The 19,265-nt window shown below is 51.5% G+C and overlaps 1 protein-coding gene across 1 annotated transcript in view; it reads right to left on the bottom strand.

The window, feature by feature from the left end:
* Positions 1-4,009: 4,009 nt before the first annotated feature.
* Positions 4,010-19,265, bottom strand: part of LOC120407867 (valosin containing protein) — a 32,874-nt gene continuing 17,618 nt past the window's right edge. The window contains exons 6-17 of the mRNA XM_039544114.1: positions 16,993-17,124; positions 16,378-16,480; positions 14,154-14,287; positions 13,764-13,899; positions 10,857-10,969; positions 9,356-9,520; positions 9,117-9,239; positions 7,787-7,999; positions 6,543-6,851; positions 5,335-5,490; positions 4,816-4,970; positions 4,010-4,449 (exon numbers count right to left, since the gene is read on the bottom strand). Coding sequence (XP_039400048.1) covers positions 4,344-4,449; positions 4,816-4,970; positions 5,335-5,490; positions 6,543-6,851; positions 7,787-7,999; positions 9,117-9,239; positions 9,356-9,520; positions 10,857-10,969; positions 13,764-13,899; positions 14,154-14,287; positions 16,378-16,480; positions 16,993-17,124 — 1,845 coding nt within the window. The 3' untranslated portion in view covers positions 4,010-4,343. The remainder of the gene's footprint in view (positions 4,450-4,815; positions 4,971-5,334; positions 5,491-6,542; positions 6,852-7,786; positions 8,000-9,116; positions 9,240-9,355; positions 9,521-10,856; positions 10,970-13,763; positions 13,900-14,153; positions 14,288-16,377; positions 16,481-16,992; positions 17,125-19,265) is intronic.

Below are 19,265 nucleotides of genomic sequence, written 5' to 3'. Positions count from 1 at the left end.
CAGTGCCCACAGGGGGGAGCAGCTCAGGGTAGGAGTGAGCAGGCTTGAGCCTCCCTGTCTGGCCTTTGAGTTATAGAAAGGGATAAAATTGTCTGTACGGTTCATCCTGTATCTGGTGCATTCCCCCCCCTCCGTGGGAGGTCATGGAGCAGGCGGCAGGGGGCTGTCTAGGCCCCTTGCTGGAGCTGCAAGGTCATTTAGCCTCGTGTAGCAGCAGTGTTACAATTTCACCTTCCCCCATGTGTTACTCCGGTAACTGGAGTCCAAGGCAGGGAGTTACCTGGGCCTGTAGCTTGGGTTGCTCCTCTGGACGTGCCGCACTAACCTACGCGCTAGTCATGAACTGGGCCCAGCACAGCCCCCTGAGGACCCCGGCGTCAGCTTCTGCTGTGCTACAAACCAGCTCACTTAGGCCATGGCAACGTTGCTGCTCACGCCCGACGGGCTCACGGTACCCTCGGGGCTGGGAGCCCATCACAGGTGTTTGCAAAGTGGCTAAAGTCAGTTCCCTGAACGGGCCGAGATGCCAGTCCCAAGCTGCTGGAGCGTGACAAAGATTAACTACAAAGAACATTTCCCCCACCCCCAGGACCAGATGCTGGCCAAGCAAGAGGCCTGGAGGCCCTAACGCCTGACCGACGGATGGCCCCTCTACTGCGTACGCAGCGTTGCTGTAGCCCTGTGAGTCCCAGGATGTTAGCGACAGGGTGATGTGAGGTTCTCTCTTTCATTGGCCCAAGGTGTGTGGGTGTGAACGAGCCAAGCATTCTAGCTCACACACAGCTTTTCTCCATCCACTCTGCTCCTGCTTTACCACCCGCCACCTTTCGTAAGGGGTCTGGCGGTGAGCCCAGCAGCCCAAGGCCCCGGCCTCAGTGATAACCTGGTACAGCTGGACCAGCCCCATAGAAATGTGGGGCCAGCCAGGCCCTCAGGAGGCCATTTAGTCCAGTCCCCCTGCATTGAGGCAGGATCAAGGAAATGTAGCCCCCCCCCGACGGGTGTGTCTCGAACATAAGAACGGCCAGACTGAGTCAGAGCAAAGGTCCATCTAGCCCAGTATCCTGTCTTCCGACAGTGGCCAGTGCCAGGTGCCCCAGAGGAAATGAACCTAACAGGCAATGATCAAGTGATCTCTCTCCTGCCGTCCGTCTCCTTCCTCTGCCGAACAGAGGCTAGGGACACCATTCCTTACCCATCCTGGCTAATAGCCATTGATGGACCTAGCCTCCATGAACTTATCTAGTTCTTTTTTGAACCCTGTTGTAGTCTTGGTCTTCACAACATCCTCTGGCAAGGAGTTCCACAGGCTGACTGTGCGTTGTGTGAAAAAAAACTTCCTTTTGTTTTAAACCTGCTGCCTATTAATTTAATGACCCCTGGTTCTTATGTTATGACTTGGTTTTAAAAACCTCCAATGATGGAGCATCCACAAGCTCCCTAGGGTGCCTGTTCCAGTGCTTAACCACCCTGTGCATTCAGAAGTTTTTCCTAATATCTAACCCCCATTGGCCGTGCTGGCCACTCTCCTCCCACACCCGTGCCCACGAAAGTGGGACCATTACCTCCCAGGCCTGACACCTGCGTAATGCACCCAGACTGTCCTTGCCTTCTTCACCACAGCTCCACCCTTGGCTCATGTTCCCTTTGTGAGCTACCATAACCCCCAGCTCCTTCTCTGCAGTGCTGCCACCTAGCCCGTTTTTGTAGTTGTGCATTTGATTTTTCCTTTCATACTATGCACCTGTTTTTCTTGTCTGTCATAGTGAATTCAGCCCCACTGCTTTAGTTTATCAAGTGCATTTGAAATTCTAATCCTGTCCTCCAAAGCACTTGCAACCCCTCCCTGCTTGGTGTCCTCCACAGATTTTATAAGCATATTCCCCATGCCATCAGCAAACATCCCGAGTAGTGTTAGGATTAGCCCAGGACAGACCGCTCCAGGACCAGGGTTAGCCCAGGACAGACCGCTCCAGGACCCCGCTCCAGGACCCAGCTTGCTACTTCCGCGAAGTCTGAGAGCAACGCTGGGGAACGATTCTTTGAGTAGTTTTCAACCAGTTACGCACCCATTTTATTACAATTTCCTCTGGACCATATTTCCCTAGTTTGCTTGAGACTGTCACATCAGCCTGTGTCAAAAGCTGTCTCACTTCTACTGCTTCCCCCCCTGCAGCAGCCTGGTTCCCATCAGATGAGGACAATAGCTTGGTCTGGCGATGACGGGGTTATTACTGATCACCCGAGCAGTGCTAGGATATGTGGCACTGGCCTCTCCCCCTTCCTTGGGTTGGGGCAAGGTTGGCAGAGCCCTGCCAGCAGACGGGGCAGTGCAGAGCTGTTCCTGGCAGCCTGGGTCCACAGGTCTGTGTCCTAATTTAAATGCCCTGAGCCGTGGGGCTTCCACCCCAGCCTTGGGACTAGCCTAAAGCTGATCACTCTCCCTGCCAGCCTGCAAGCTGGTGCATGCTATTCTAGCTACGTGTGCTCTCAATGGCCCTGCATTGATCCCTGGTACAGTCACCCTGCCAAGTCCTTTCTGCTGGGTGTTTGCATCCTTCAGCTACTGAGACTTATCACAGCGCTTTCTCTTTCCCCCATCTGGCTTTGGTCTAGCTGGATGTAGCACCTGCTCATTGTTGGGGTCCCCCCCTTGCTGCCCAGCACTGAACACGGTGGAGCCGTAGCCCCATCCGAGCCAGAGCTGAGTGGGGATTGCAGGAACACAGCTGTGCAACATCCATACTCATTCATCCTGCATTTCCACCCCATACGCACCAGGGAACTGTGTGACGAGCCCTTTCCTTGACAGCCAGCCCCTCTCCAGCACAACTTGTTCAACAGTCCAGGCTGCTGCTTAGCAACCCCCTCCAGAACCATGTGCGCTAGTGTGGGCATAACTGGGGCACGAGGGGCCTGAATAGGGCAGGTGGCTTGTAGCTCTTCAGCATCATCACCTCTAGAACTGCAACAACCAAGTGTTCAAGCTCACGGCTGTTGGGCCTGTCACAGGCCCACAGCCAGCTGTCCCTGGCCCGAAGCAGCAGGCTTCTGGGGAAACAGAGGCTGCTGTCTGTGCCCGCAGGAACAGTAAAGAACTCCAGAACGAGAGCCCAGCTCTCCCCAGCCAGCCTTCTGCACTCTGCTGCAGGCAGGGCAAGCAGTGAGTGCAGCCCAGGGCATGCGCTGGCCGTGGCAGGCTGCTCCAGGGCTTTCCCTGGCTACGGCACTGCAAAGTGAAGCAGCAGGACACACGGGGCTTGTCCATCTCATTGCGCTGCTGGAAGAGGGGAGGACAAGCCTGGCAGAGGGAGGACACCCAAGCGGAAGGACAGCCCTGATGGGCTGGTAAGAGGAATGAGAGCACGAGGTTGGCAACTAAGAACTAAACCCTTCCCTTGGCTGGATTTGGTCTCAGGCCAAGGGGAAGATGGGTCCCTCTGCGAGTACAAATTGCTCTGCAACCTGACAAGCGTGGGGCAGCTGCTTGGGGGCAGCAAGGAAGACGCTGAAGAGGAAGCTCCTCTATTTCCTGCCCATGTACCTGAGATGCTGCATTCCCAACCCCCTGGCACACAGACGCACTGAGCACCCAGCGAGATGCAGCGAAGCCAGCCAGCTAGCTGGGGGCGCAGGCAGTCACCTCGACAGCAGGCTGACAGCTCAGAGGACAGACAGGGACATGAACCACAACATTGCACCGAACACAGGTCCCAGCTGGGAAGAGAGATGCAGCCTCACACCCACTTTGAGAAGGAAAATTCAGCACCTGCCGTTCCCTGGGGGCCACTTTTACGCAATGTTCACTGGGGTTAGGTTAGAAACCGCTTGCAAGCAGGCAAATTTATTTTCCAAATATTCACTACGTCAACACAGAACTAGGTTTTCCCAGCCAAGCAGAGGGGAGCGGGGTGAAAAGGCCCAGGGAAGTGAGTGAGACGCAGAAGCCGTAGGTGACAGAGCTGGCTATGCCACAGGCGTGTCACACAAAGGAAGGGCCGTGGCCTGGTTGGAATTTTATGGGAATTTTTTTGGTTTTTTTATTATTTTTGTGGTTTTTATACAGGCTAGCGTTGTACCCTTTGCTAAAGCTGCTGATTCTGCCACATAAACTAGAACAGAAATTTCTCAGAAATTAAGTCAGTTCCCCTCCTGGTTAATTCACTGTCTGCCTCCCAAACGACACCGGTTTGTAATTTATTGTGTTTGCAACAGACACCCCTGTACAAAGTCTGACGTGCAGCTACACTGTTCTGACTGAGGAATGAAGAAGCCGAGAGTCCATTGGAATTTCCCTGCACAACACGGCCTGGTCTGGAGTTTGGTCCGCAGAGGGCAGCAAGTTAACCATAGAGATCGTCGTCATTGTCTTCACTGTACACGTTCCCTCCACTGCCACTGCCTGGGCCTTGGCTCGGGCCAGCGCCACCCTGGTTACCTGACGGGAATCTGCAAAGAGCAGAGAAACACCCGTGAAGCTCCGCCCAACAGCCGCCGCCTTCCCCGCCACACCAGTCCCCAGCTCAGAGACAAACGGAGGAGATTGTGCTCCCCGCTTACATTGCTGATGAGTTTGGGGGTTTTTTAAACGCAGGCAGAAACAGAGACCTCCAGCGCCTGCATTCCACGCAAGTCCCACAGCGCTTTACAAAGCGCCTGTCCCTGGGGTGGGCCCAGCTGCTGGTTAACAACGTGGCTTAGACAGGAATTGAGCGACTGACACTGCTGGGCGAACGGAGAGTGGGGGGACAGAACACTAGGGCACAGCTGAAGCTGCTCATCGTTAGGGACCCGCTAACGCCTGCCCCGAGTTACCTGAAGCTGCCGAAGCCGCGACTTTGCTGTAGAGTCTGTGCAAACATCTCGTATTTCCTGATGTCGTTGTCACTGACAGAGCGGCGAGCAAAGCGCATGGCCTCCTCAAAGTGATCCCTGCGGATCTCCGGAACCGGGTCGTCCTCCTCCACCTCCTGCAACGGAGCAGAGACAAAACCACTGCTCACCCGGCAGCCAAGCTCCCACTGCAAACAGCACTTTGTCTCCAGGCAAGCACCCAAGAGCTCCGCTTTGGTTAATGCTCTGATACAGCCAGCGGGAGCGACTGGAAACTAGCAGAGACGTGACCTCACCCCAAGGAAGGGTCCCCAGGGCAGTGGCAAAGCCTAGCCAAGAGCAAAGAGCCCACCTGCTGCAAAGGGCACCTCATCTGAGCACGTTCAGTGCCCTGCCCCGTGGCTGGCAAACGCCCACCGCTCTGGGGTGCCCTGCGCCAGCCGCCTGGAGACAGCCAGGCCCCGTCTCTCTCTAGCGGCACTGAGACGCAGCCTCACTCACCATGGCGGAAGGGTTGGTCTGCCTCTCGCGCTCTCGCCTGATCTCGTTCTCGATGGACTCGCGAATGGCCAGTTTGCAGGCACGCTGGCAGATCTCGGTCAGGTCAGCTCCCGAAAAGCCGTTGGTCATCTTGGCCAGGAACTCCAGGTCTACATCCTGTGGGAGAATCAGGAAGGCCCATTCTTTACATGTTACACTGCCAGCTAATACCAAGCGGTCACGGGCCCTCGAGGCAACAGACTGCCCTCCTAGAATTAGCCGGTAGCAGGAAGATCCTACAGCTCAGCTTTTGGCAAAGGCCTGCCCACCCTCCCCTATGTGCCCAACCAGAACCTGGGCAGGCAGCTCCAGGTGCCTCTCTGGACGGCTCTCCCCACCAGGAAAGGCAGCTGGACGCAGCACGGCTCCAGGGGTCAGGGCCCTTCGTTCAGATGTCAGTGCTGGGCATCATCTGAAGGAACGTTAGGCTGCATCCAGCAAAGCCCTGAGTCATGTGACAGCATCAGAACTGCAAAGCCACAGGGGAGCATGGGAGCCCAGCTCAGCGCCAGAGCGCGATGGAAACGCTGCCCTTGGGTAAGGAAGGGCCCAGGTCATGTGACTGCCTAGGGACCCACCGGCACCCAGAGAGCAGCAGTGACCCCCCGAGGGCACTGAGATAAGCAGGGCTTGAGAACCCCATTTTAAAGTCTCTCCAAACTGCTCAGAGCCATACACCATTTCAGTCCCCACCCTCCAGCCAGCCGTACCCACAGGAAAGGTGGGCTCTGTATCAGGGACAGGGCTGCCCTGTTCGGTTTGCCTCCTCGCGGTGTGCCGCTGCCTACAGCCTGAGCTCAGTGAATGGGCTCCAACAATTAACCTTTGCGGCTCTCGCTCCATTTCCCTCTCCCGTTTTGTGTTCACAAGAGAGAACCTTGTTCTCTTGAACCAGCCTGAGCTCGTCCCCTTCCCAGAATGCACTGGGTCAGGCTTTAGCGGTGTTGGGGGAGGGTGGCGGCCATTAAAGGTGGCTGTGTTTTAAGGAGCTGCCACTTACACCCAAGGAGTCAAACTCCACCCTCCCTCCCCATCCCCCAACGGCATGGACTGAAGCTCATGTGCTAACAGCAGCAGTCGCCTCACTGCCATTCCCCTTGCTCCTTTGGGGTCCACGTTCACCAAACCCCAAGAACACCACAGCCTTGGTCAGAGAGCTCAGGCCTTGCCTTGGCAACAGGGGACTTCCTCAGGTTGGCCTTGAGGATGGCGATTCGTGACTTCTCATCAGGCAGGGGGATATAGATGAGCTGATCCAGGCGGCCAGGACGCAGGATGGCCGGGTCGATGATGTCTGGCCTGTTGGTAGCACCGATGATGAAGACGTTCTTCTTGGTGGACATGCCATCCATCTCTGTCAGAATCTGGTTAATGACGCGGTCTGCGGCGCCACCACCGTCCCCGATGTTCCCACCTCGAGCCTTTGCAATGGAGTCCAGCTCATCGAAGAAGAGCACGCAGGGCGCTGCTTGGCGGGCCTGCAGAAGGCAAACACACACAGGTCCTTTGTGCACTTAACAGCAAGTGCCAGGATCGCACCAGAATTCACCTGAAGCATCTCCTGGCCTTTGACAGACAAAGAAAAGCCCTCTCTCCTCGTACACGGAGAGGTGCTGGACCTCAGGGCAGCTCAGACTAGCAGCTCTGGGGCTGTCCTAGATTTACATCACGAACGCTTATGCTCAGTGGACCAAGGCATTTCCCCAAGAACTGGGAGCAACATGAACTAGCAGAATGATGGAGACTCCCAGGCCTAGAGAAAAGCTGGGAAGTATTCTGGCTGGACTGGTGCTCTTCCTGCAGGAGATTTCACTCCCCTTCCAACTCCCCATTCCCACAGCCAGGCAACATGCTCCGAAAGCAGACTCCCAAGACAAGCATGCAGCTCGGGCAGAGGCTCGCATTTCCACTGAGGAACAAGACATTCATGAAGGTGGGTGGCCTCCCTAAGCTGGGTGTATTGCTGGACAAGGCTGAGGACCTTGAAAACAGAGCCTGACAGACTAAACACCCTTTAGCTACTGTCTGCCTTCTAGAAACCTGCTAATGGGACATCCCATGTAACAGAGCTCTATGGGGGTGGGGGGGTTACCTTTCAACAACCCTGCTTCCCTTCTATTCTGGTCCTTACCCTGCACCCATCGCTAGGATATCTGAGCATCTATCTTCCAACAGGCTCAGGTAGCAGCAGGAGCAAGCCTATTACATCTATGTGACTCGCACTATTGGTCGTTAGTTTTCTAACGTTAGGAATATGGGGTGTGCTCACGACACGAGGCGGCAACACCTGACCACGTGACAAAATCATGATAGCGCTGGGTCCAGCAGGCTTCCAGGCTACCTCAGCACAGGTGATGCTCTGGGGAGATGGGACAGAACATTAAAACCCTTGTTCAGAAACAAAGCTACTTACCTTGTCAAAGATCTCACGCACGTTGGCTTCAGACTCACCAAACCACATGGTGAGAAGCTCTGGCCCCTTGATGGAGATGAAGTTGGCCTGGCATTCGTTGGCAATGGCTTTAGCCAGCAGTGTCTTACCACAGCCAGGTGGTCCATAAAACAGGACCCCTTTGGATGGAGTCATGCCGAATTTGAGGAATTTGTCTGGGTGCTCCACAGGATACTAGAGAAGGGAGAAATTTAGCATCAGCCCTCAGTGAATAATGAGCCAGACCAAAGGATCACACCTTGACCCTGCCAGCTGGGAGGCCAAAAGCTCCAAAACTCAAAGGGCTTCCTGCTAGATTCTGACGCAGTTTTCAAGCCGATGCCTAACGCCATTCATCAGCAGTCCTGGGGCCCGAAGAGCCTCTTTATCCCCAGGCCAGGCACTGCCTGGTTAGCAGCAGGGCAAGCTTCCTGCACATTGTGCCTCGTCGCTGCCCTGCAGGGACTGCACTAGGGGGGAGAGAGGCCCACTCAGCCAGGGTCTCTCCCCTGAGACAGTGATGTCCACCAGAAACTGGACAGACCCACCAATTCACCAGGGCTAAGGGACAGTTTTTGGTTAACACTAACTTGGGATGGATTAAAACCAGAAAACAAGAGTCTCCGATTTATATTTCATAAAAGGGCAGTGATGGGTCTTCAGCATCTGCCGTGCAGACAGCGGCCCGCAGCCAAAGACAGGGGCACGTCAAGACCACCCAGATTCTGGCATCTCAGGGCTAACAGAGAAGAGCATTTCCAACGTCTCCTCATGGGAAAAACTTCACAATAGTAGAAAGCCCTTGATCAAACACGCCACACTCCCTAACAGTGCAGAACCAGCGCTTGCTTTCAGCATTTAGTTTCTTGGATACGAAGGTCTTGGCTACACTGAGACCTCAGCAATTTTCCCACTCTTGGTCTCTGAGCAGCCTAGATGACACAAGAACTCCAGTGCCCATCCACAATAGCATTTCCACCACTGCTAGCACCAAGACAAGATCTGCCAAGGCGGCTCAGTGTAGACACAACTCAGAACAGAAAAGCGCACTGTTCCCCCCAGCATCTGCACAGCCCTCCCCATGCACACCACACTGTTAAAACTGACAGGAAGCAGCATGAAATTTACACTCAGTGTGAGGAAATCAGAATTCATGTGAAAATGTTTGGGAAGAGGTGGCCTGTGGGATTCAGATTGATCAGAACCCCTTTTTCGGTAAACATCTCAATTTGCACCACACTGGCATCTCTCAGTAGATTTTTTAATTAAGCAATTTAGCCAGCAGCCAGGAATCGCTCGCACAAGCCCTCACCTGCACAAGCTCCTGCAGTTCTCTCTTGACATCTTCTAGACCACCAATATCTTCCCAGGTAACCTGCGGCACCTCCACCACGGTCTCCCGCAGAGCTGAGGGGTTGCTCTGGCTCAGAGCCCACTAGCACCAGGAGAGAAAGGGTGACATGAATTATATGCTCCATTCACTTGTTCTAGGACAGTAATGAACAGGGAGAGAGACTTGTGCCAGCAGCAAACTGAGCATTTCTGCATTACCCTGAAGTCATCCATGGTCACGGCCAGTGAATTCATCACTTCAGCATCTATGGTTTCATCCTCCAGGTCTATGAGATCCATCTTCTTCCTGATGGCCTGAAGAGCAGCTTCGGAGCAAAGAGCGGCCAAGTCAGCACCAACATGGCCGTGGGTCTCATTGGCCACCTGAAAGCAAAGCATCAGCCGTGACTTACCGGGACATGTGCAAACACATCACACTGGCAGAATTTGGGCCCCACTTTTCTGGCCAAGAGTGCAGCCAGCAAGACATGCAGTCACCCTCGGGGGGACAGGAACCGTGATGCTTTGCTGTAAATTCAGGAGGAGCATACAGCACCCCAGCTGGCAGGCAGGCAGAAGCTACGTTTCATATGGGATCGGAGCTAGGACTAATTCAGAAAGGGGGCAAAATGACAGCCCTGGAGATAGGAGTCCTCTATCCACAGGACCGATACTGCAAGCGCACTGCACCACTTCCCGTATGCACTGCCAAACACTCGGATAACTCAGACTGTGGTCCGCTCGACCCTTGGCTTCTCAGGGGACTCTGAAGATACGGTAGCACAACACTCCTCCAACTGGCCTAAGAGCAATCTGTGCATATTGGGGAACAAAACCCCAACGCTACATAGAGAATGATGGGATCTAAATTAGCTGTTCCCACTTGAGAGATCTTGGAGTCCTGGACAGTTCTCTGAAAACATCTGCTCAATGTGCAGCAGCAGGCAGAATGTTAGGAACCATTAGGAAAAGGTTAGCTAATAAGACAAAAATATCATGATGTCACTATATAAATTAATGGTGTGCGACTAAGGGGGGATATGAGAGAGGTCAGTAAAATCATGAATGGTGTAAAGAAAGTGAATAAGGAAGTGTTCTTTACCCCTTCACATAACACAAGAACTAGGGATCACCCAATGAAATTAACAGGCAGCAGGTTTAAAACAAACAAAAGGAAGTATTTCTGCACACAGCGAACCTGTGGAACTCCTTGCCAGGGGATGTTGGGAATGCCACAAGTAGAAGTGGGTTCAAAGAAGAATCAGTTCCTGGAGGACAGGTCCATCAATGACCATTAGAAAAGATGGTCAGGGATCCACCCCATGCTCTGGGTGTCCCTAATCCCAGGTCCTGGGACTGGACGGCAGGGGCTGGATCGCTCGGTAATTGCCCTGTTCTGTTCATTCCCTCTGGGGCATCTGACACTGGCCATAGTTGGAAACAGGATACTGGCCTAGATGGACCATTGGTCTGACCCACTGTGACTATTCATACATTCTAACGCAGCCACACCACTTTCACAAGGCAGTGACTTTTGGTCACAAGCTGGTTGGGTAGAATTAAGGCCAAAGATTTCCTGCTTCTCCAGTTTCCTGCCTTATCAATCCCATGGATAAATTACATCACCATAACTGCAACAATTCATCCATTACGTAACTCCTTAATGAGAACACCGATGTGCGGGTACAACAGAGGCTTTCCCAGAAAGCATGCTACCAACCTGCTCCAGATCAACATCGTCAGCCAGTTTCATATTCTTTGTGTGGATCTGCAGAATCTCCAGGCGACCGGTGGCATCAGGGATACCGATATCTACCTCTCTGTCAAAGCGACCTGGGGAGCACAAAACACACACCTAGTTGCTGAATTCTCTGGAATTGAGTAAACTCTGATTACAGCATTCCTCTGCCCGTGGTCCCACTGAAAAGCAAAGTGAAGACTATCCACGTGTTCCAGGAAGTGCCAGTACTTTGAACTACAGTGATGGATGCTTTAAAAAACCCAAGAGAGATCAGAGAGTGAGGGAGAGATTCAGCCAGTCAGGGCAAGTGAGAGCAGTGGTTTGATTAGAAGTCAGGATTGCTAAACGTTGAGGAGCATTGCTTGGGTCAATCATTTTTCTAGAGTGATTTACGCTTCGGTGAAGGTAAGTCTCCCCCTCACCAGCCCTGCTCTGCTTCTGACAGAAGCAGCACCACAGATATATGGATTCCAAGGCCAGGAGGGCCCATTGCAATCATCTAGTCTGAACCCCTGTAAGACACAGGCCAGAGACCCACCCCACAGTAATTCCTAGAACTTTTAGAAAAACTGCCCATCTTGATTTTAATATGGTCAGAGCTGGAGACTCCAGCATCACCCTGGGTAAGTTGTTCCAATGGTTAATTACCATATATACTTGTTCATAAGCCAAATATTTTTGGTTAAAGAAGTGTTGCATCAAAGAGCGGGGGTCGGCTTATATATGGGTCTACAACAAAATCTGATGATTTTAAACTCTATGGAATCATTGAATTGAATATCTAATACAACCTTTGGCACGTGGCCCACCAGGGTAAGCACTCTGGTGGGCTGGTTTGTTTACCTGCTGTGTCTGCAGGTTCGGCCGATCATGGCTCCCATTGGTCACGGTTCGCCGTCCCAGGCCAATGGGGGTTGTGGGAAGCCGCGGCCAGCACATCCCTCACCCGCGCCGCTTCCCACCGCCCCCATTGGCCTGGGATGGCGAACCGCGGTCAGTGGGATTCGCGATCGGCTGAACCTGCGGACGCGGCAGGTAAACAAACCAGCCCGGCCTGCCACGTGCCAAAGGTTGCCGACCCCTGATCTAATACATTGTAATTTTGTTTACCTGGCATGTCTTCAGGCACGGAGCCCCTCAACTCCCTGTGGCCGCGGTTCACCATTCAAAACCAAAGGGAGCTGCAGGAAGCGCCACTTTCTGCAGCTCCCATTGGCTGGGAACGGCGCACCGCAGCCACAGAGAGCTGAGGGGCTCCGTGCCTGCAAATGCTCCAAGTAAACAAACCGTCCCGACCCACCAGCGGCTTACCCTGACGGGCCGGGAGCCAAAGTTTGCCAACCCCTGAAATAGAGGGTCAGCTTATGAAAGGGTCATACAGTTTTTGCTATTTTTACCTATCCATTTTGGGGAGGTCGGCTTATAAACGAACAGGCTAATGAACAAGTATATACGGTACACTCACCCTTATTTCCAGTCTGAATTTGTCTGGCTTCAACTCCCACCCACTGGATCACATTAGACCTTCCCCGCTAGATTGCAGAGCCCACTATTAAATCTTTATTCCCCATTAGATACTTATAGATTGTAATCAAATCACCTTGTAACCTTCTCTTCATTAAACTCAATAGACTGGACTCTGAGACTGTCACACTAAGGCAAGTTTTCTAAGCCTTTACTCATTCTAGTGGCTCTTCTCTGAACCCTCTGCAATTTACCAACGTCCTTCTTGAACTGTGGGCACCAGAACAGGACCCAGGATTCCAGCAGCGGTTGCACCCGTGCCAGATACAGAGGTAAAATAACCTCTCTGCTCCTACTCCAGATTCCCCTGTGTATGCATCCCAGGATCGCATTTTCTCTTTTGGCCAGTCACAGTGGAAGCTCATGTTCAGCTGATTATCCACCATCACTCCCAAATCTTTTGCCGAGTCACTGCTTCCCAGGATAGAAGTCACCCATCCCATAAATCTGGCCTACATTCTTTGTTTCCAGATGTATATGTTTAGCTGCATTAAAACACATATTGTTTGCTTACACCCAGTTTACCAGCATGGCTCCTTTTTCATTTCTACCCATGCATGCACAGCACAAGTAGGGACTGTTCAAATATTTAGAAGCAGATTTAAATCTCTCTCATGACTTTCTATAATGCCTATCAGTGTAGCATCTGAGCTATGTATGAAGGGTATTACAGTGCTTAGCATGAAAGAGCCCTGATCCCTGACTGCCACTACTGCAATAAAAATTAATAGCACATGCAAAAATGTAAACATGCCACAGCTGCAGTGTGTCACCATAACTGTGCACTCAGATGGCTAGTTGTGCATTTAACTGGCCATTTGCCCATGCAAGTTCCACCAATCTGCAGCTGCAGCCTGGCAGTAGCTGCTCATGCAAATTGGACATTCATTCTTAGCACAAAGTTTTGAAAATTCACTGGACATGTCTCAACACTTAAATTGAAGGTAGGACAATTTGGGGCTTACTACAGGTTCATCCATGAACCTATCTGAAGTGACCAGCTAGAAGAGGTGGCCTTTAAAGCACCCTCAAAGTTTCCAGTCGAATTTTGTTTAAAAGTAAATGGCCACTTCAGACAGGGGTTTGCCTTAGCGCGGGAGTCACCATCATTCCAGCATTTTGCAATTTCTGCTGTTTATAGCCCTGCGGCACAGAGTGCGATACCAAATGGTGGAAGCGAGAAATGAGTTTCCTGTGAGCTCTGAAGAGATGAGTCAGCAAGTTGTTAATCAGACCTACGAAGTTATCGGGCACATTGTAATGTCTAAACAATCATTTCACAGCCCTAAGCAAGGAACGCTCAAGTGCCACCTGTAACAAAGCACTGGCTGCACCCACAAAAAGGCAGCAAAGCTCAGTTACCGAATCGCCTGAGTGCAGGGTCAATGCTGTTAGGTCTGTTGGTAGCTGCCATAACAATCACATGTGCTCTCTGTTTCAGGCCATCCATAAGAGTCAGCAGCTGAGACACTATGCGACGTTCCACCTCTCCATGCGTCTACAGAGAAAGAAAACAGCAGATCAGCAAGAGACCCGACAGAAGCAGGTCAGCAACACTGCCCAACGTTAGTGAAATCCTCGCGCTCTAAGGAAACCTGCTGTTCTGTGCCAGCCCGTCTTTGGATTCTTCCCAATGCAGACTGAAACCCAAGCACTAGGCTAGCATGATGCATCTACGCTGCGTCTGCCCCACATTCAAGTCCTGGTGCTAAAACTGCCTGTGGGAATGCAGGAGTGGGACTCCTTGTTTACCTTCTCCCTCTTTGGAGCAATGGCATCCAGTTCATCGATGAAGATGATGGCAGGCGCATTTTTTTCAGCTTCCTCAAAAGCTTTCCTGAGATTGCTCTCAGACTCACCAGCCAGCTTGCTCATGATCTCAGGGCCTGGAAAACAGCGGCAAGATGACAGGGTTTGGGGAAGCAACAAGTAACCAGCAGGACCTGTGACTGAGGCGCTCATTACTCAGAGCAAAAGAGTTCCACATCTACCTGCAAAGGAATGTGCATTTTTAAACAGGCCCGGGAACGGTCAGGGCTGGGGTTACTCGCCGAATCCACAGCAGCAGCAAAGCTGCTTTTTAACACCAGCCTAGAGTCTCCAAACCAGCTAACTATATTCACAGTTAGAATAACCGAGCCACCTTTTACCTTCACTTCTACTCAGCCTATTTCTCTCGAGGACTCATCAGATCACGGCAAATTGCTGGCGTCAGTTCTGACTTGAAAGAGACGCGACCAAATTACATGGTAAAGAATTTAGGGAAAGAGTCAATACTACAGCTGCCTTTTGTTTGTGTGGTTTGCAGTGCACAGATAGAATTTCCTTCTGTAGGGTCCTAAAAATACAAGGCAGCTTTCCAGACGAGCTCCTCTGCAGACAGTCTGAAGAGACTTCAGCAGGGACAGACCTTTTGTAAGCATGTGAATTCCAGACGGAAGAAAAGTACTCCCCTGAGGAGGGGCTAAGAGATCACCTACACTCGGCAAACAATGACAAGTGTTACTGACTCACTCTGTTAAGGTTCTTTTCTATGGCACCCACCACTGTGGCAACGGAACCCCAGGACTGAATGTTCTTTACAGTATCTGAGGGGAACCGACAGCCATGATAGAGCCAGTATTCACGTAGGCTTCCCCATGCAGCTCTGTCAATGCACCCAGATCCTGCTCTACGGCAGTCTGGGGACTCCCATTCAAAGACTAGGCCATTACCTACTATGCAGGTTTCAGAGTAGCAGCCGTGTTAGTCTGGATCCGCAAAAAGAACAGGGGTACTTGTTGTGGCACCTTAGAGACTAACAAATTTATCTGAGCGTAAGATTTCGTGGGCTAAAACCCACTTCATCGGATGCACGCAGTGGAAAATACAGTAGCTATATTTTATATCTTCCTACTGTATTTTCCACTACATGCATCCGATGAAGTGGGGCTGTAGCCCACGAAAGCTCATGCTCAAATAAAAATGGGTTAGTCTCTCCGGTGCCACAAGTCCTCCTGTTCTTTTTACCTACTATGCAGTTATTCTGGGATTCAATGGGCGCTCAAGCCTCTAGAGGACGAGCTAGTGCATTTACGCACAATCTCCTCCAGCCCCTGCAGCCTGGGGTCACTCTACAGATACTGAGCTTGCCAACTCCAGACACTGGTCACTCTTACACTGCACCGTCCATTTGGCTGTTTTCACCCTCCCAGGGCAGAGTGTGATGCAATCTGACCAAAATCGAAAGAAAAAGCAGCTCCTAAGCACGTATCCTCAGTCCCTGAAACACTAAGCATGATGTGCGGCACAAGGTTGAGCAAACAGAAAACCATGATAGTAACCTGGCCATTGCTGGCTAGATCATATATTCCTCAGGTCACTCTGACCCAGCCCTTTGGTGATCCCATGAAGGGGTTAATAAGGAGTTTTGACCCTTTTGTTAGATTGTAAGACTCACATTACAGCCCTTGGGAAAGTTCCTTCCAGCTGATATGAAGTGAAGCAAGAACAGCTCTCCTCCTTCACTTGTAGGGAGCTCCCCATACAAAGAATGACCACAGAGGGCTCCACTACAGGCCAGCCAGGTAGCATTACCCCCGCACGAATGAAACATGCTGGCAGAGGCTGACGCTCTATGCTGATGTATTTTCTAGCTAGATGTGTCAACCCGCAACCTCCACACTCCCTACCAGCGCCTCAGCAGATCAAAGATTCTATGGCCTAGATCTGAACACACCTTTACAACTCTTCTTGTCCATGAGGAGACTGTAGTTTACTCCACGCTGACACTAGAGGGGTTTTTCACAAGGATGGGCTCCAAATGGCCCAGAGGCATGCTTGAAACAGGTCAGGAAAGACTTAAAAACAAGGTGGCTCCGCTCAGCTGAGGGTATTTTGCAAACAGCATTGATGCCTTCTGTCCCCCAGAGCTGGATGCACATTTCAAATGAGTGCTTAACGTAGATCTGGGGCACAAGGAATTCACGCAACTTACCATTGATCAGGAAGAAGAAAGCTCCAGTCTCGTTAGCCACTGCACGTGCAATCAGGGTCTTACCGGTACCAGGAGGGCCGTACAGCAGGATTCCACGTGGAGGCTGAGGACAAGGAGCAGGGCCTTTGTTAGTAAGTTCATTTTAAATGTCTATGCTGATTCCTAATGAACCTGAAGAGAATCTGAAGACTGCACTCACTCCAAAGCTCTGATGAAAGTTCAGGCAGAAACAATCAGTCCTATCAACACTGCTAACGTCTTTCTGCAGTACACAGAGACTAGAACTATCCAACAGGTGGCAGGGCTGTTCCAAAGCGAGGCTCTGCTCTTCACATCACTGTCTCTCCAGGGACAAGCAATGCGCAATAGACCGTGGCTTCCAGCTTTTCACTCCGCACCCACCAGTGGTGGCCTGAAAACCTAAGGTAGCTTCCTAGGCCAGCAATGGGACTCAGGAGGTCAGCAAGAAAGGTCACAGGTCACTTCCCCCCCAGCACCAAGCACACTCCCAACGTCTTGCTGGACCAAGAAGGAAGATCCCAGCAGAGCTTCAAACACTGGTCTACGCTGATCATTCATTTGGCACGTGCAGAGCTGAAGCAGGTCAGCCCTTACCTTCACACCTATGGCCTTGAAAAGCGCAGGGTGTCTGAGCGGAAGCTCCACCATCTCCTTGATCTGGGCCAGCTGCTTCCGGCAGCCTCCAATGTCATCATAGCCCACTTCATTCAGGGACTCTTCCTCATCCTGCCAGCAGGGAAAGTCATTAGTGCACAAGGGAAACAAGAGACTTAGTCCAACACTCTCCTCAGCCAAGCAGGACCTGGGAGACCTCAGGCGCTGGAGAAAGCAGTGGGGATCATCACAGGACTTGTAAGTTTCTTTTCCTCCAACTGGATTACGGAAGGGCATAGGCCACTGGCCGTAGCACAAAATGGGGAACCAGTTCTAATGGATTTGCCTGTGGCCTTGGGTCGGTCACAGTGTCTCAGCGTTAATCTCCTCAGATGTAAAATGGCGAGATGCTGAGGGGGGCAATGTTTGTAACTCGCTCTAGAGGATGAAAGGGTTTGCCACTGCTAAGGAGTATTCATCTTAAGCTATAATCATGGCGTGACCACAAGCCTGGCTTCTTGAGTAAGCTACCTAACTGCAGTGGAGACCATTGACCAACAGCCTGTGATGTGGCTACACTGAACCAGCTGAGGAGCTCCAGCAAATTTAAAAGTGAAATTTGAATGTTTTTAAAATACCTCCCACCACCCAGCAGCTGTTAGGGGAGCAGGGATGCTGCCAGGGTCTCTCGTCCCTTTCAACGTCCTTCCCAGAATTAGATCCATATGCCAGTACTTTGCCTCCTACCACATACAATCCATTTCAGGCTTGTGAGGGAGTTGGTCTGCACCAAGCAACAGACTATGATCTAGCCCCAAAGACTATTCTAGCTCTTATACCACGTTCATCACTGTGGTATCCAAATGCCTTGGTATCACCGCACCTGATGTGTCACTACACGAAGAGCTTATCACCAACCAGCAAAACTGGACTATTTCCAGTAAGTTCCTACATGACATCAAGGACCATGGGAGTGTTTCCTCTCGTGGCACAGTTCAGAGCTGAGCGGCTCTGGCACAAGCTAAAGGCCTGGCTGAAGATCCACAGTGACACCCAACACTCAGCTCAACGGCCCTTCTCTGTCTGACACTTGAAGAACGTGTCCAATTTCAGGAACATTCTAGGCACCAGTGGGAAGAACCTTACTGCTTGTGGTGGCAGTCAGAAAAGCAGCATCAAATGGGTACTGTCAAGGGGAAGCTGATATGAAACTGATAAAACAAAGCACAGCGGCTTAGACAAGTGAATCAAATGTAGGTTTAGAGGCAGTTTCTCGTAGAAACGCTCTAAGCTCAGGGATGAAGGCTGTGTTCTTGCCCCTCCCACCATCTGCCAGCTGGGTCTGCATAAGCAACGACGCATGCAACCCTCTGGTATTGCTAAGGTGGAGATGAAATTAGCCAGGGAGTAGCTATAGTTTAAGGAATTGGGCAGATACATTTCAGTCAAGGCACTCAAAGCACCTTGGCTAACAGGCAGTTACACCGCATGGGAGGCTCTTATTTTAGGACTGACTCATGCACAGTAAGGAAGGTAAAGACACCGAACTCTGCAGAAAGTTCCAAGCCAGCTCTAGCTAATACTATCAGTGGAACATTCAAACCCCCAAGTGTTAGTGGCAGGATTTCAGGTCTCGTGGCTGTTCAGAGACCTGTGCTCAGCGGTGGCTATTTACAGGAATGTGAATGGTTTCTAGCAGATAGCTAGCTGAGTGGCTGCAGACACTAGCTGCTCAAGGGGCTTGCACGCTAGATTCTCCTACAGGAGACTTCAAAGGCACCTGCGCCTAAGGAAAGGTAGGGCCCATATGCCTAGTACCTTCAGTGCTTCCTACCCTAAATGCAGGATGGCCAAGACTTTTAAGAGGAACTAGTGCTTTGAAGTGTCTCCAGTTTTGGATGCCCAACCCGAGACACCGTATAGTGAGGCCTGATTTACAGGAAGCGCCCTCCAAAAATCAGCCCTCTTTAGGTATCCCAGACTGGGCACAAAAAAAAAAATCACTAGACACTTCTGGAAGTCTTTTCTAATGTCCACATTCACTCCTTTCCCTGACAGGAAAAGAGTTGAGTTTGGTCAGCCACATCATATACATGAGCTGCTACAGACCATAGGACCTGCAGGAACAGAACACAAGGTGGGTGAGGTAACCAGCTTCTGCTGGTAAACGAGACAAGCTTTCGAGCTACCCAGAGATCTTCATCGGGTCTGGGAAAGGGACTCAAGCCTGGTCTACACTAGGAAGTTAAGTCGGAATAACTGTGAAAAATCCA

The sequence above is a fragment of the Mauremys reevesii genome, linkage group 6, assembly GCF_016161935.1.
Source record: "Mauremys reevesii isolate NIE-2019 linkage group 6, ASM1616193v1, whole genome shotgun sequence".
In the NCBI taxonomy this organism is placed as follows: Eukaryota; Metazoa; Chordata; order Testudines; family Geoemydidae; genus Mauremys; species Mauremys reevesii.
The sequence above is the reverse complement of the archived record's forward strand: the minus strand, read 5'-3'. Positions and strand labels throughout refer to the sequence as shown.